At 39.6% G+C, this 18765-nt stretch overlaps 1 protein-coding gene across 1 annotated transcript in view; it reads left to right on the forward strand.

The window, feature by feature from the left end:
- The first annotated feature begins 7151 nt into the window (after positions 1 to 7151).
- Positions 7152 to 18765, forward strand: part of lamc1 (laminin subunit gamma 1) — a 208890-nt gene continuing 197276 nt past the window's right edge. The window contains exon 1 of the mRNA XM_022250063.2: positions 7152 to 7626. Within this exon, the coding sequence (XP_022105755.2) occupies positions 7200 to 7626 (427 nt within the window). The 5' untranslated portion in view covers positions 7152 to 7199. The remainder of the gene's footprint in view (positions 7627 to 18765) is intronic.

Genomic DNA, 18765 nt, shown 5'->3' on the forward strand with positions numbered 1-18765 from the left:
TCCAGTGGGTCCTCTATACCCTAGGACACCCCACCCCACCTATGAGTCTCCTATACCCCCGGCTACCTCACCCCGCCCACCTCACCCCGCCCAAACCTATGCCCAACTGACACGCCTCACTGACCACTAGCATCCTCGTCACACCCCACTACATCCAGTCACCTTATATAGACAGCTCCATCTTTAGCATCTCGTTGTTGTGGGTGTGGGTTAGCGTAGCGGTTCTTTCCTGGACCTTCTTCCTTACTCCATAATGTGATGCTGATTAATAAAGTGTACGAATAAACGTACAGTTATTGGCGCAAATAACCTGAGATGCTGAAAGCGCCATTAAAACAACACAACAGCATCTCTTCAGTCTCCTGACGACGGACTGAGCACGTATGAGTATACTCCCGGTCCTTTTCAGAACCACACATATTCATGAGAGATATATTCCTTCGCATGGTGCTACTGCAAGCCTTTCCACCTAGTATTGAGGTTAATAGATCCTAATCTTAACTTATAGATAATAATTTGTTGCCACCCTGGGAGGTTCCAGGATTTCATTCTAAGAGATGCGATTGGTTGGATAGTTTTAAGCTCCGAATTCTTAGTGTCATTCCACTCTTGTTGCTAGTTGTATTTAAGATGATTGACAAGAATATGTTTTACTTCAGTGTCAGTTAAAGGCAATTTGACATCTATGTTCTCTTTCTGACAAGCTTTTTTTTTTTGCGATTTGATCCGCTCTTTCATTTTCCTTAATCCCATAGTGACCAGGGATCCACTCAAATGTGACATGATTGGCTCGATTTTTAATACATGTTATCAGTATGGCGGGCAGTGAACATGCTTTCTGTTATGTTCTCCCGTTTATTGCGACATTAGCTGTTACCAGACCACTTGGATACTTGATTCATATACCATCGGATGGGGTTTTGATCACTCTGGTATAAGTTACCATGGATATTTCAGAGGGTCCTGCCAGTTCGGGGGCATTTTTCATCCAGATTTTCATCAGTCCTTGCCTTCAATTCAAGGTTTGTACACTAGGCTGCATTGCATGCTTGACCAGCTCCATCGTCCACAATGGCTGATGGCACACTTCAAGCCACTGTGGCATGATTAACTGTTCATTGTGCCTTGCAACACCACTCAATACAATAGAATAGTCAACAGACAAAAGCTCTCTAGAAGCAGAACTCTGTACTATGCAAATGCTACAGCAACTTTAACATAATTCTAGCTGGTGATGTTGAAGTCAACCCGGGTCCAGAATCTTTAGAGTCTCCTAGTTTCTCCCATGGCAGTGTCCTCCTAGTTTATCAGCAGAGTGTGAGGAGTCTGTAGAATAAACTGGACGTCTTTCACTCCTCATTGGCCGCTCATCTTCAACCAGAAGGATTTTTCAACTTCTTCGCCCTCACTGAAACCTGGCTGACAGAGGCTGTGTTTGATGCTGAATTGGACATTCCTGACTACACCATCTTCAGGAAGGACAGGTGTCGTAAACGAGGTGGCGGAGTGCTGCTGGGCTGCCATAATGATTTTGAGTGCCGTAGAAGACCTGAACTTGAGCAGGATAATCTTGAGCTATTGTGGGTTGAAGTCAGGCTGTCCAGTCGCAACAAAATGCTGCTTGGCGTGTTCTACAGACCCCCAACAGTGGTGTTCCAACTTAAGAGGATTTTTGCCGACTGCCTGACTAGTGTCTCACGCCAGTACAATGCCATATGCATTGTTAGAGATTTCAGCTTGCCTTCACTACAGTGGCACTCGGACAATGGTCTTCCAGTTTCAAGTGAATCCACCATGGATGATGTGTTTATTGGTGCAGTCATGACTGCTCACAGTCTGCACGAAATAAATCTTTCCCCAACCAGAGGAGAAAACATCCTTGACCTTATCCTTTGCTCTGACCATTTGCAGGCCTCCAGTGAAAGTGGCGACAACATATTTGCATCGGACCACAATTCTCTCAGAATTGAATTTTATGTGCCTAAAATCTTCCAACTTCCACAAAGCTGGTCTAAATGACATTCAGAAAACAATTGACTGTAACCCGTGGTGTCTTCTAGAGGCAAGTGACAATTGTGATGCCACTGCCTCATTGTTCTATGACTTTATGAAGGCTGCATTTATCGATGTTGTACCGACTATACGACCACGGCGTCCGTCTCCCCCGTGGTTTGACAGTGAAGTTCGTCAAGCACTGAGAGTCGAGGAACGAGCGTTTAATAAGAAAGAGGCCCATCCTACTCCTGAACACATGGAACTTTTCAAACTTGCTGGCTCCAATTACAAGCGGATTGCTTGGTCAAAATACCTTACTTACTGGTAGGAAACATCGAGTTATTGTTGACGATTGTTGTTCTAGCTGGAATTCAGTACCCTCTGGTGTTCCCCAAGGCTCGGTACCAGGACCAACTTTGTTCAGCTTGTTCGTTAATGACATATCCAAATGCCTCAATAATAAATGTTTACTCTTTGCCGATGACTTGAAGGTTTTTGGTAAGATTGTCTATACCACTGATGTAACTTCACTGCAAGAAGATTTGAATAGAATTATGATATGGTCTCAAACTTGGAAACTATCTCTCAATGCCAGTAAATGTAGTGTTTTGTCGTTGTCACTTAAGAAGAAACCCCTCAATGTGACTTACACTCTTGGTGACACTGCTCTTAAGAGGGTAACAATTCAGAAAGATCTTTGAGTTTTTATCGATAGTAAGCTAACCTTTATTCCCCACATTGATTCAGTTATTAAAAAGGCTAATCGTATGTGTGGTTTAATTTGGAGTAACTTCCGCTCACTGAAAAACGAGTATGTTCTCCGTACTTTGTATTGCTCACTAATTAGGCCCCATCTAGAGTATGTACGCTAGTGTTCAATTCAATCTCTGCTTATCAGGCTCATAGGATTGAGAAAGTCCAGTGTCGCTTTCTTAACTTCATGCATAGGAACCTAACTACCGGTAATGTTAATTCTGTCAATCTTGATCACCTTGATCTTTGTGAATTGTACAGCCTCCCAACACTTAAACACAGAAGAGACGTCAATGATTGTTCGTTTTTGTATAAGCATTTTCACAACTTTTTCTCTACTATGAATGCCAACCCATTTACCTTACATACTCCAACACTACGGACAAGGCATGCACACAAACACATCCTCTACGTCCCATGGCGTCGCATTGAGGTGACTAAACGTGGCTTTATCTCAAGGGTTTCTTCCACCTACAACGGGCTTCATGGGAAGTGTGATGTGTTTGGTGCACCAAACCACCACCACCAACCAAGCCTTTCTAGACTATGATCTTTTTATATACAATCTCTGTGTATGCCAACATGTATTTGATGTATATTTTTATATGGCTTTTTTATGTATTCTATTCTTCTTGATTTTTAGCTCAGCTAAGAGTTCAGCTGTGAAAATCGAGGTTATCATTATGTAATCTAACGCCCTTAGAACAACCAGGCTGGGGTATCTAAAAACCACATTCAGTTGTATTGTTCTTATTTTTTGAGCCATCGGTATAGATGCAATGTCCAAAGTCCCGGCCATTTCACCTTGTGGTTTTTGGAAGGACGCGCAAAGTGCGTCTCCAAGCCATCTCGTCCAATCAGACCGCTCGAGACGATGTCGAACGGGAGAGAGCGCTATCTACATTCCCGATGCAAGCATTTTGGTCTGTGTGCCAAAGAGGAACGTTGGTAATGTAGTGATATTTAAATCGTGGGACACAAAGGCTCGTTGTTAAAGAACCCCCATGCCACCTAGAACCCAACTGGCACTCACTTCTGGGGCTGAAAGGGTTCGATATGAAAAAACATCGAACAAATATATTTTCAAGATCGCACATATAAAATGTCAAACATCGCATAAATATATTAAACATTGCACATGTATAAGTTAGATATTGAACATATTTATGCAGAGCATCGCACATATATCTTAAACATCTCACATGTATATTGGACACAGCATATAAAGTTTGCACATTGCACATAATAATGAAAACGATTGAACACATATTGTGGACATCACACATAATATGAAAACGTTGAATATTGAAACATTTGGCGTGCCATACAATGATGTTATGAATGGACTGTTATGGAACGTGGCGGGGACCTGACGTTTTTAACAGAATGCCTTGGCGAATACATTGCATGCATCGTTTGATAAGCCTCGTTTCGAGGCTTCACGGAAGCTAATCGAACGCACCGACTGTCTGTAGTTCCCATTCTGTACATTTTTTCATTTTGGTCTATATCACAACCAGCTTGGCGTTGAGGCGGCGGCCACGGCGCGTCGTCCTATTTATCAGTTTCGTTCTGTATTTATTAGTTTCATTTTGTATTTACTATTTCCGATCTATATTCATTAGTTTCGTTCCATATTTATAAGTTTCGTTAGTTTTCGTCCCACATAAATCACCTTTGTCCTTTAAATGTGCTTTTGTCCTATATATAGACTGGTTTCGTACTTATATGTATTAGTTTCGTCCTTTAAATACTTCTTTCGTCAATTATATATTTGTTTCGTTTTAGATTTATTTCACTTTCGTCCTATATATTAGTCTCGTTTGATATTTTTGTACTAATAAAGTCATAAGGGGCGCCTCATTCCTATCAAGTCTTTATGCTGGAGATCACTGATCTGGATAGACTCAACAATGTCAAATTTACTGCTTGCGATTGCGCAGTTGCTTGTAGGCGGTGTGCCCCGAATGTCAGTTGCTACCCTCCTCGGACGCTTTCCTCTGGAGTTATTTTGGGAATAAATAGCCAAGATTTTGTGTTTTACTTTAATCAATTTACGTCATTTATATGAAACTATTTTATGAGATCTCATGATCTCTCCTAGTAGTGAAATTGTGCATCTCGTTTGTTATGAACTTAGCTTTCTGGTAGTGGTCAAGATGTTGTTTGGCCAGTCTTAGTCTTTGATAACTGGTGTTTTCAAGGGACAAAAATAAAATTACAAACATTGAAATGGATAATTGAACAGCGTATCAAAATAAACAAGCTTTATATTCAAGATGGCAAAAGTACGTCTAACGTCAAGGATTTTTCTCACTCTATTTTCTGGTCACAGCGAAAAGTTAGTTAATTGCAAGCAAAGCACCACAAGTATCGCAAAAATATTACTGGCCCTACTTGTCCGGCGAAGGTGTACACAGTACTCGAACACTTTGGAAAGTTTTCTATTATTCCTCTGACTTCGCGGGGACGATCCTCGAGCACTTTGAAGTGCCAGAGTTATAACTCCTTCTGTGTCCTTCCTCAATGACAAAAATTAAATATCAGTCTTTGTGAAATCTCACAGTTCAAAATGAAGTCAGATGATGCATTCTTGCCCCGAATATTGTCAAGTGCTTTAAACCTTTATGAAATTGAAAAGAAAGCGAGAGGTTATCTGTCTGTTTGCCAATAGAACAGAGGGCTTTTTTGCATTCTTTTGGACATTTGAACAACTACGGCATCATCAAATCAAGTCATTTTTCGTACATAACACCCCTCTTTCAAGTTATCCGCTATGTTTCAACCTGATACAACATGTCCTTCAGGAGATATAGCGCTTTAAAAAGTGCACCTTTAATGCCACGTGAATTGTCTCAAGATGACGTAATTACCACATGAGGTCAATATTCCTCTAAAGCACTTCCTTTTCAAGAAATCTTTAAGATTTGAACCTGATAAGATATCTACTTTAGGAGATATAGGGCCTTAAAGAGTGCACCATTTAATGTCACGTCACTTGTCTCCTAATGAAATCATCGTGAGATAAGGTGAACATTCCTTTAAACCACTCTCTTTTCACGATATCTGCAAGATTTGAACCTGATAGGACATCTACTTCAGGAAATATAGGGCCTTGAAGTGTACACCTTTAATGTCACGTGACGTTCTCCTGATGACATAATCATCACATGAGGTCAAAACTCCTCTGAAGCACACTGTTTTCAAGATATCTGCAAGATTTGAACCCAATAGGACATGTACTTCTGGAGATATAGGACCTTAAAGAATGTATTCTCCGTCGACGCCGGTCTGCAAAGTCCACCCTTATTTGCATATTCATAAATATGCAATTACCACTCTAAAAAACAAAATTCTTTGATAATATCTAACATAACAATAATTGAGTGCACATTTCAGATTTTCTTTGTACACAATTTAAGAAAGAGAGTGTAGGACCACTATCGATGAAATCTGTTGCACTATCCTGGACATTTTGGCGCACAAACTGAATTTCACTTTTGTAAAATGTGACTAGAAAGTTGTACTGTATGATATACACTCTGAAACCATTGCCGCATTCATTGGCAGACGCCGTGTGGGATTTGTAAGTCTGGTGTTGTCATTGACTTCATCACCCGTCGTGTTCGAGGTTCACGACTTAATACGTCCCCACGCACATCAGGTGCCAAGCCATTTTTTAAGCGAACGAAAGAGTAGAATCCATGCAAAATTAATAACATTTGACATTTCGATAATGTCGTTATGAAAAAGCGATATATTGGTATTGGACAAAACACGATGTCGATAGTTACTACATCAGTATATAATTTGAGGAATACTCTACCCGACGGAATTAAAAGGATTATTAAAAATTTAATTGCAAATCACTTGATGACGTCATCACGACGTCGCTATTTACGTATTATCTTCGCTTTATGGGGAGTACTTGGTGTAACTTTGATGACAACGAAATATTGTTAAGTTTAAAAAAATGGTGCCTTGAAAACGGGTACAAAGTCAATGGGCTGAAATAAATATTGAAAAATCAATAATTAATCACTTGATGACGTCATCATGGCGTCATTTTTAAGGACCATTTGTGCACAAGGGGTCTTCATTGTATGAAGATCCAAAGTTGCAAAAGCACTAAAGTGGCGGCGACGAAAACGTGTACAAAACAAAAGGGCTTTTGAGCAGAAGAAGAAGAAGAAAAAAAAACAGAAAAAAAGGAATGATTTTTTCGCAAAATTTCGAAAAAGCCAATTAAAACTTGTGGCTACTGATCTAAAACACACAAGGCCAGCCTCTTCCTGGGAGTCACCAGCAGGTGGCGCCATTTCCACCCTGTCTGTGGATGCGATAGCCAATGGGAGCACAGAAGCCATGCCGGGCGGGTATTAAGGCATGCACTGTACTACCACATATCCTGTGCACGTACGTCAGTAATTCATAATTGGGCCTGCGACAAAATGGCTGGACAATACCGTTTGGTGGTAGTGTTCCACCGGCAAAATTTCACCATCTTTCGCCCGGTTTTCCTGCTGTTAGCTTTCATCTGTTCTACCATCCTGGCCCAAGATTCTGCTGTGCCCTGCTACGACGGGAATGGCCGTGCCCAGCGCTGTCAGCCCGAGTTTGTGAACGCCGCTTTTGAGCTGGATGTGGAAGCAACCAACACCTGCGGGTTATACAGAGCCTCTCGATACTGCAGACAGACCGGGGTAACGGGGGCTACCCGGGCCTGCTCATACTGCGACGCCTCATCCCGTCGGTTCAGCCACCCTCCAAAGTACCTGACTGACTACCACAAGGAAAAGAAGATGACCTGGTGGCAGAGTGACACTATGTTTGAAGGAATTCAGTTTCCGAATTCTGTTAATCTCACCATTTCACTAGGTAAGGTTCAATTTGTCCGTTTCGGCTAAAATGTTGCATCCTGACTCCACTTTTCTCATCATATATAATCTCAATAAAAGTTACAGAAATGCTGGAAAGACGTGGATTCTGGACTGAGAAACATTTACCGATGTTGTTGGGAAATATTTGGAAATTTTCTCTTCACTCCCCATAGACTTTGTACAGAACTGCTGAAGTGGAGTCAGGTAGCCCCACTAGTGTGGCACGGATCACTCCCGATTTATCCTTAGCCACACATCCGTCTACGCAATTTCATGTCGGCGTATTGAACATTCCGGCGCACCCACTTATCGTGGGTGCAATTTCTCTTGCACACGAACATGATTCTTGACCTTTCCGCTTTCTAAAAACCATTTATTGAATGATTTCACTCACGTTATTCAGGTATTTCCCAGTCTTTTTGCCTTTATCCATTCAACCTAACGGGCTCGCTCTCTCAGTCACCATCTTTAAAATAAGGTCGTCTCGACGGCTTTTCCATGTCAAGATAACTAAACTGCTGCCAAAGTTTTGGAAGAGCCCATTGGTACATGTAGTATATTATCGCTCAGTCCGTGTTTTACATATGTCTTGACATGGAACAGCCAAATTGGGGTACATTTCCGTTTAAAAAATACCACTTGGAAAGAGTTCCATACACAGACGCAAGAAATTATTCCCTACAATGATCTATTATCCATTAGAAAGCAAAAACATGTCCAGTAAAGTTTAATTTAGGAGGGAAAATACCCAGTTTATTCACTTGGTGTCAAGTGGCGTTGCATATACATGTAGCACTCTTTCCGTCCACTTTCTCAATCAAATCTTCCCCCCAAAAGTAAGCTCCGTCGATAACAGATAATTGCCGATATTGATATATCGGTGGCCCAATATCAATAATACCGAGATATCAATTTTTTTCGTGGGATATTTTCAAGCAATGCCAAACACCTTCTGCAGTTAGGCGGCTTACCATGGCTCACCTCATTTTAATATGAATGTGCTCTCCTGAGTCTTGCCAGTCCATGATCACCACAGCCAGCTCTATGGCTTGCCTCTCAAAAAAAATGCAGAACTGGCAAAGTCTCAGCAGACCTTATTGATGACGGTTCAGTTCTCTTACACCCAAATTAACTGACTTGCTAAACCTGCCCCCAAAACACAGTACAATTTTCAAGTTTGAACCATGCTACAGTGGGAAAGTGTTTAGTGCCTATTGTACTATCAGGCTGATTCAAGAACAACTTACCGGTACATATGAACTGACCTATAATGCTGAAGTACATGAATTCAATTTTTGGGCTTCGTATTGATTCAGCCAACTTGGCAAACAGTCGTTGATGGCAGCTTTGGGTCATTGCCAAGAAAAAGTGTAGGAACTGCATGTGTAAGCTGTGGGGTTATCGGTCTCAGTTCCAGGCGTCAAGGATTATTTGGGTCATTGTAGTAGAGCACTGTTCCACATGATTTGGGACTCCCTACGCTAACCAACATGCTGGCCATAAAGAGGGCACATTCTGCACGATCTGGCATCAAGTATTGGGGTCCCAAGCAAAGACTAAACGATTGAAGAAGCCATGAAATTTAACGAAGGGCGCGCAAAAGGCATAAATTGTCAAAGGTTTTGCTCCAGGTGTAGATTGGCCAGTTTAAATGTCTGGAATGGCCCAGATTCCCGTGGACCTATCACAGTGCTGATTTTGGAGCCACATCAATAAAGAAATAGTAAGTACTACCATGACAACACTATTAAACTGGGTGCCTGTGCAGGGCTTTTGATGTATTTCCATGTTTTTTTAAAGGATGTAACCTTTACATTATGTCCACAGTTAATTTCTGTTATTTCAATCCCGAGGTCTATCTAGTCTTCACAAACAAACCCTAAACGCTCAGTAATAACTCATGGTTGTACCACTTGAGTCTTGATTCCAACGTGTAAACAATAATGATCACACAGTTCATTCCAGATCTATCAGAGTGATGAATGTACTCAATAAAATATTTTTTAAACAAACATTTGATGGTGAAAATACTACAATTTGGCCTTCAGAGTTCTTTGATCCAGGTAGACTTAGCATTTACTCAGGCTTTTGTTTAGGATTAGGTAAAAGATGGTTTCAGATCGTCGCACTTCATTCTTTGCCTATCTTGCACGTGTAATAAGATAAGGTATCTAAGTTCACATGCACATCTATCTAATGTCATACGTACGATGTAAACAGAACAAAGGTTGCAATTAGCATATAAGAGTACATGTATGAGACCTTGGGAACTACACTGTATTTATGATCCATATATGGGAAAATGAAAATAATGTGGACCCTTCAAAGGATCGCAAAATATGTTAACCCTAATCCCCTCAGCATTTTTTTCTAGAAGGCTGACTCTACTTGTCAAATCCCAAACCCTGTCACTGCTGGGTGGGGTATATGTACTCAACCCGCCAGATTCCAACAGTCCGCATGCTCTATCAGTACTCAGTCCAACAAACTCCACCAGGCAGTAAATTGTTGGGTTTGGGCTGAGTGGGGATACTTGGTCATATGCCATGTAAAAGGAATGGGGCACAATGTGCTCATCCCGTCAAGATCCAACAACTGCAGGGCTATATAAAATTGTCTTTGTTGGGGGGCCCTCAGATTTCTTTGTTTTTATCTTTGACTTCTCTTAAAAAAGCAAGGTCACCAAACACACTAGGTCAAACTTAAATAAAATCAAAATATTAAAATTAGTACAAGTATGTACAGTTCCATTATATGCGAACATTAGGCTCTTGGGTTACGTGTACATCATGATTTTGTATTCTTTTACCAATTTGAAAACAAATTTTCTTAGTTAGATTGGGTAGTAGGAAGTACAAGTATTTTTTGTTTGGCCAAAGCAAAATACCAAGCAATCAAGCATGCATCCTGTGACAAATACCATTCACTTCATGAAGCAGAGCTTAAATATGGGGTAAAGTATCATCAGCCAAATACAATATGCGTTCCTGTAGGGTTACTTTTTGTGCTTCGCTAGGTACAGTGTACTTGTGAAAGTTAGTCCTTTGGTTGTCTGCAATCCTCGGAATTGGTCTTTTCAATTTCTGGTGCAAAGGGTTGAACATTTCAAGGGCAGATGAATTTGTTTTTGGTAAATAAACATACATGTATGTGCTGGAATTTAAAAGCCTTTTGTTTAGTTTCATAATGAAAAGTTAAATCAAAGATGGTATTGTGTTGTTCAAAATAATCAAAATTATGAAAATGCATATTTGGGATTTTGAAATGCATATTGCGGAGAGTGCTTAATTTTGGGGCAGTTCTTGATATTGGGTTACTACAGTATTGTAAAGACTCAAGGAATGAATTTAGCTTTTTATGTACATGTACAAATTTGTCTGCCAATCCCACTTGGGTTGTTTAATATTATATACACCTGTACATGCTGTGATATGATCTGCCTTTTAAAATGATTGTCACCTTGTGAAATGCTCATTGATTTTGCTCGTCTGAAAATTGTAAAAAGGTATTGAGACATGTTTACATTTACACAAAAATGTCAAATTAGAATATAATAATGATTAAGAAAGGCAAAGTAACACAATCTGAATGGGATGACAGAAATGTTCAAAGTTTAACTTAACTGCAGAGCAGTGCAATTTAAAAATTAAAAAAAAGGTCACACGGAACTGTACAGTATTCCTGAAAGCTATTGTAAATGGTACAGATTGCTTTTTGGATAAAAACTTAGTACAGCAGATTCTCATTGTGCCCTTTGGGGGACTGAACATATCCATGCAACTAGTACAACTGCATTGTGTACATTTTATGCCATGGACCTACATGTACACAATGCAGCAGAAAGTTTTAAGGCTGTGCACATCAAGTTATTTAGAGAATAACATATGTACAGGTCACCTAAAATTTTGTGAATTTTTACCATAAATGGTTGTTTTGATGTGGGTGTATTTGGCTTGGGTGGTATTTCGGTATTACTGAATACCGCCTTTTTAAATACTGAACAATACCGACTAACAATCTATGAATACCGGAATACCGGCTAATTCGGTATTGAATAATGTATATTCAGACAACATCATGTACGTCAATCTCCAAAAGCTCTGCCTTCACGTTCCATATAAGGCCAATGATGTAAAAAATAGCCGTAAAAGACGATGTTTGATTGTAGTAGGACTTGTGCTCGATCTTAAGGCTCCCCAGAGAGAAGCCGATTTTGCCTGGTGGACCAGTCGCACGCGACGAGATTTTGTGAGCGAGGTGGCCTATAAACTTGTCTTTTGTGTGGTCAAGTTGTACGTACACACTGTGATAGCATTTTCAAGAATTCTAGTGGTTGTTCCAAAATCTCAAATAACAAAATACCGTTATCCATAAATCGCCCCTTTGGCCACGTGCATGTACAAGTGACCATGTCCGTATGTACAAGTGTATACATGTCTGACCATGAAGTGAACCAAACCAAACCTTGGCGCTCGAAGCATTTGTAAATTTCCACCTCTTCTTTGCTTAGAGGCAGATTTCCTTGTGTCTGTTTTATTTTAAATCATACAATTTCCTGTCAACTTCAAATGATGTGGTCTCAATGTATATTTTAAAGTATAATTTAATGGGATATCGATGTATTCTGAATGCTTGCCCCTGGTTTGAGGCTCTAAAGAGGATTTTGTAAAAAAAAGTAACATCATGACTGCATGATTTGCTGATCATAATTGTTACAAACTACTAGTTTATAATGTCCATACTTGAATCATATTCAAACACTTTCTTTGAAAATTATGGTTTAATGCTGAATAAGTGTAGAAAGTTATTGATTCACAGTAAACTGTAACATTAAACAGTGGTGTAAGCCGATGTTTAATATCTTTACCCTCCTACTAAAAAGGAAATTTCATGGTGCTCCCCTCAAAACGTACGATATAACGCAGTCTTGGCATTTATGGAATAATTACAGGTGGTTTTCAGTTTTAGGACCCACGAGGGGACGACTGTGCCACAACCCACAAAGCTATTAAAACAAATAGAGCTACAGAAGCCAAACATAAAGCATTTTTTTTCTTGTGGACTATGGCGTACTCGGCAGCCAAATAAGCCTGATTGTCACAGGAAAAAACAAATGGCTGATACAGTTATGTTGCCACTCTGTCAAAGTTCTTACATAGGCCTGAAGTACTACGCGGCTGTACATCGTTGATGTGACTGGAGAAGAGACAAACGGAAGACAGGTCTATATCATCTGGAGTCAAATCAATTGTTATCTAAAATGAAGTATGTCTGCCACCTCTGGAGAAATATTCAATTATCTATGATGTGAATATAATTTTCATGGCACAATATTAATCAGCTGAAAAAAAGTCTCTGAGCTGGCTGGCACGTCAACCGATCAAACATGCTTGCAAGCATGGTTGCTTTGTTCCTTGGGTTCTTATACCTAATTCAGTGCAGTTTTTTGGACAGGGAACAGACTATCTAAAAAAGCAGAGACCGCGTGCTCACGTAACGGGAAAGTCCGAACTTAACGGCTGTTTAATGTACATGTATGATAGAACTATTTTATGGCAAAAGAAACTACAAAATCTGAATCCGAACGAAAACTTAAACCATAAACGTACTAATCCAGAAGTTCACACAATAAATCATGTTTTGAAATGTCAGTAACAATTGTAAAACAAACTTCACGAAACAGGGATTGAATTCTGTGCCCGCGTCGTGCCTGCTGTTCGGGAAAATTGGTGGTCTCGCTGTTGGTGGGATACGCTCGCTGACTGTTTTCAGACGACTTTACTATCTTAGGCAAGTGGCAGCGTGAACAAGAAATTTTGTATGCTTGTACAAGTTTGCTGATGATCAAGGATCAATGAATTTTGTATCCCCGCAATGACAAGAAATATATTACTGCTATTAGTTGTCTATGTTTGGTGCAAAATTAAGCCATTCCTTTCATGGTCAATTGCAGGCCGAAAGTAGCCTGATAGCAATGTTTTTCCCGAGCCGGGAATCCGCGCTATATCGGGTGTATTCATGAGACTGGTAATTTACATATACATATTTGGGGGTTGGCAATCGTGAATTTGGTAGCGGTGTTCTGCTACTCCAGGACCTGCTTGTGTTGGTGATTCTGCTGAAGTCCATTTCTTCTGGTTTTACTTGCTCTGGCTTAGCGGGTGATGATACAGAAACTTCTGGATCTGTTGGAAGTATCTCAGGAACAGTGTCGTTAGGTGTGTTCAGATCTGGTGGTTTTCCAGTGTCCAGGTCAATGAGTCGGTCAATGTGTCAAGGCCAAATCATGTTTGGCCCAACACAGACTTCATAGGAAAGTGGACCAGGATGGACATGGATGACTCCTGGAATCAATTTCTGCTTACCATGATAATTCCTAACAGAAACTTTTTGCCAATGCGAACCTTTTGGGTCACACTGGCAGGCTTGCATGATGCTGTTTGATGACCTGCTTACCGCTGACATGGTTGCGAATGTCAGGTTTGAGAGTGTCCAATCGTGAACGAAGATTGCATTCCATGAACAACTTAGCAGGTGACTGTCCGGTAGTGCAGTGAGGAGCGTTCCTGAATGCCAACAGGAAGTTGGCCAGTTTAGCAGATACGGTTCCTTTCTCCCCCCCTTACTGTTTGAAGGTCTACCCAAACAAGGCCATTTGCAGCTAGATGATTTGGCGCAGTTGTGTGTTTCACTTCATATTGCTTCAGGAACATCTGGAACTCATCAAATGTAAACTGGGGAGCATAATCACTCACAAGCTGCTCTGAAATGCCATTTCTCACAAAGATGGCTTTGAGAATGTCAATAGTGTGAAAAGAGTCTGAAATTTTGGTGCTCACTACTCCCATGTATCACGTCATAATTTTGGTTGATTTGCTTGCTGCCCTCAACGGTGACATTTGACGGCTTTGAAAATCTAGCCTGGACGACAAAGACGTAAAAGTTGTGTTTAGATTACCGAATAGCAAGATTCATTGTTATTTTCGGTTAAACATGTCTTCAGTTACATTTAAGCCTAATATGGAGCAAATGTTCTCCATCGTTGAATGACATCTTTAATATAGACTCTTCCAATAGTTCAATGCTTCACACACCTTTTCATTGTGCCCATTAACGGTTGTGGTATTTGAGCAAATAGTATTTTCCAAAGACGTCTGTCTGGACAATCTGTGGAATAAATATTAAATTTCTCTTTTCTCATTCCTGGCAGTAAGATTTTACTGATTGTCTGACACTATTATATACTTAATTTACACTAAGATATTTCAAGATAATTTGATAGTCCTATTTTTGAGATCTTGCAGATCCTATACACAGCCTTAGTCATGCAGAATCTTTGGGAGAGGTGTTATAAAAGGAACATTGACTGCTTTATTTTGTAGTCTAGTAAAACTAGCCTCCCTGGGTGATCCATGGAGCATGCCATTTTCCCTCAGCTTTGCCTGGGGAAAATAGAATTCTCCATGGATCACCTTGGGAGGCTAGTTTTACTGCTCAACTTAAAGCAGTCGGTATTAAATTTGTGCATGTACTGTCCATTTGAAGAAACTTGAAGGAATATTCTTTAAACAAATGTAGACTAATCAAAACAGATACCATCACAGTAATATAGTAGTTTCTAATTCTAGTTGCTAGGTTGCTTTGTAGTTTTTACACAGTGCATTCAATTTACTCATGCTTACCCATGATGTCCTGGTACACACAGGTTTAGTTGGGCTGCACAGTATGTGGTAATAAACAATCTCAGGTTACTCAGAGTTGCCCTGACCAGGTCAAGAGGCCATACATTGATCAAATTGAACAATGAATCCAAAGCAAGAGACATCCATGGTCCAAACACACATTTCTAAGCTTCCCTTCTTCTGATTTACCACTACTATACATTCAACTATTCTTCTTGAATTATTTACAGTGGTGTCAACTTTCCCTTGAAATGTTCAGCTAAGCCACTATTTTTTGTACTGTGGGATACTCCCCAAGTAATTGATTTGGCTCAAATTGAATACAGTCACCTTTGCATAAGTTAGCTTCATAGGGGAAGTTTGATTTGCACAGATGTACCTTTTTACAGATGATATGTTACCTGATGATGCACAATTATAGAAAATTTCAACATCCAAGTTAATTTGTTAGTGTCCATACGTGTGTCTGCATGACACGATACCTACATGGCTGCGTACAATTTTTCAAAAATTTAGTTTGGGCATGACTTGCACGTCCGTATGCGATGATGCATGCAGCAACGTAGCAACATCGGTGGCGCAGATTTCTTCTAAAACAAAATTTATTCACCCCAGATTTAACTCAAAAGCATTGCTACCATATCTGAACAAACAATACATCAAGTGTCATGAAAATAAGAAATTTTTGTTTTTAGCTACTAATGGGTGTGCAAAGCAAAACTTCATGCGTACCGATTCCATAACAAGTTGCCTCCATATACATGTATGTCACCGTGATATGCGCAGATTTTCTGTTTGCGGAAACTGTTTATTAGTGGAAACCTACCTACTATGTTATGGAAATGGGCCATTGAGCACTAAGACCTGATCATTGTGATATATTGTGTAGCAAACCCTTGATGATCCCAAACATTTCCCCCTTGCACACAATACAGGCTGTCTGAGATGCTTTGTTCATTGAGCTTGTTTGTATGCCAGGAAATCCTGGGGAAACCACAAGAACTAGTACCCAGACGATGAACAAGCATGCCAGCTCACTGTTTATTAGCACACATGATTGTACATGTACATGTATATATTTAATCACTTTCGGATGTGGTATTGAAGCTTTTAATAGTCATTTCATTTACATTATATCATGCAATAATATGTTGTCAATTTTCCCCACATTATGCAGTCTTTAAGAATTACTATTAGCCAAACCTTCCCAAATTGACTTTCCGATCTGGCAGGCTTTTCTCAAGGAGACCGAGAACCTGTGTAGATATAGACATTATTTATATCAATCTTGCAAGTTCAGTACCAGTGCAAGCCCTTTTCCTCTATTATTACTGTTCCTACAAGAAGGTAGGTTTACAGAAGGCACAAGTTTGAACCCCTCAAGTTCATGACGCCAATGCATACACCTGCTTTCTGGCAAATTCTGAATGATTTTCAAATTAATTTCCTTGTGCATGAAGCATAAATCAGTATTTCAAATGAATTTCCATTGGGTGTTTGATGGCTTCAAAGACAAGACCATTCACTTTAAAGTTTATTAATGAAAAGAATGTGTCAGTTTATCATTTCAGTTCTCTGAAAGATGGGAAGGAACAAATAGCTCATGCAAATTGTTAACAGAAAAATGTCTCAACAAAATGTGTTCAGCTTTTTATTTGGGTACAAAAGAGTAACAAAGAGCCACTTTAAACATCAAGAATCAAGTGCATTCTTGTGTTGGATGAATCGATGATTACTGCCTTTGATTTTTTCTGTGTTTTTCTATCCCTAATTAATGAAGTTGAAAATTTCAATTGACTACCACAAAAGCATCTTTGTATTTTCTTGTATCGTAGAACAAGGCTTTGTAAATGAATCCTTGAACATTTTAGGAACAGTGTTTTTTGAAAGCATTCCCAGGCATACATGTATGTTGTTGCAACGACAGTACAGTTGCTAAGCAAGTTCACCAAGCAACCCTGTGGACCCATGTACTATGCAATATGGTTTATGTTGGGCTTGGCTTGGGTGGTATTTCGGTTTTGTTTTTAATACTGAACAATACCGACTAACAATCCATGAATACCGGAATACTGGCTAATTCGGTATTGAAATATTCGGTATTGAATTTCAATACCGCTGGTATTCTGGCTAATTTGTTCAGAATATTCCCACAACCATCTGAAGATGAAAGCAGACAATTATATCCACAGCAGTGACTGCATACTTTGTGGTTTCAGTCACTCGCACAGTTTGTATTGTCTCTTTTTTTGTGAGGAGATAAGACGTAACGTGATACTTCAGCACGCAGCCATCAACCTGCCTGTCAAAAGGTTTTGTTTCCCTATGGCCGGCGTCAAGTTCGCAGTTTTGGAATAGCTTGTAGGCAGTGCTTCTTGTATTGCTCATTTGCACATGTATACATGTACATGTATCACAGCCCTACAGGTTGGGAATTAAAAATCAGCTGGTTCTCATGTCCGGACTGGACTTTATTTTCCGAAGATTTTTATTGGCGGATCAGAAAATGCAAATGCTGCTTGTGCTAGCCTTGTGCTCTCTTAGGGTCTTTTTTGTCCTTTATATACAACATGTACAAGTATTGTGTGAAAATCTATCTAACAGAAGCCAGGAATGTGTGTTATAACCTATAAAATGATTCCATAAATCTGCATCTGTTCGACATCCACGGCAATCAATGATCTTTTTTATTGTTCTCACATTTGCTCCACCACAAGAGAAGCAAAAACCCAATTCCTCACTTGTCACTGCTTGTATTTCAGTTTTTCCGGAATAAAATTAGGACAACGTGGTTGATCAAAAAGATCATTCGCTTATAATTAATCCAATACCTTGTGATGTGTTTAGAATAATAAACTTCACTGTCATAGGACAACATGTTTAATGTGCATGTGAAATTTAAATGAATTCAACAATCACACGAGAGAAGTTGTGGAATTAAGTCATCTGGTACAAACACTTTGACTTAAACCTTAAATGAGTTAGACTCCATCTGATTTGCACTGGAGGCCAACCAAATGTGCACAAAATGTACACAGTCTGCCTAATTATCCCCAAATGATCTTTTTATAAATCTGAGGGTGCAAATTATGTTTAAATGAGCAAAGGCCCTTTTCAAGAAGTTTTGAAAAATGACACAAGGAGTTGCATTTTAATTCATTTTTGGGAAGAATATTAGGGAATGTAATAGGAATTGTTGTTTGTATATGAATAATGTCACAGAAAAATGGTGAAATAATGCAATTGAACAGACAATGTTCATGAACCTGTGTTTGTATTTTTTTCCAAGGCCATTAATTTCATCTACCACTGGAGCCTGGGCATGTGTCTGTTCCAGAAAATCGCTGGTCTTGTGTGGTCTTATATCTTTGGCATTGCAATAATTTTCTTTTTGCCATATTTAAAGGCAGGTTTTTCTCCAAAACACCAAACCCTCCAAAACATTACTAGAAGTG

This window comes from Acanthaster planci, linkage group LG11, assembly GCF_054643075.1.
Source record: "Acanthaster planci isolate LZ-2023a linkage group LG11, COTS_SCS, whole genome shotgun sequence".
Lineage (NCBI taxonomy): Eukaryota > Metazoa > Echinodermata > Asteroidea > Valvatida > Acanthasteridae > Acanthaster > Acanthaster planci.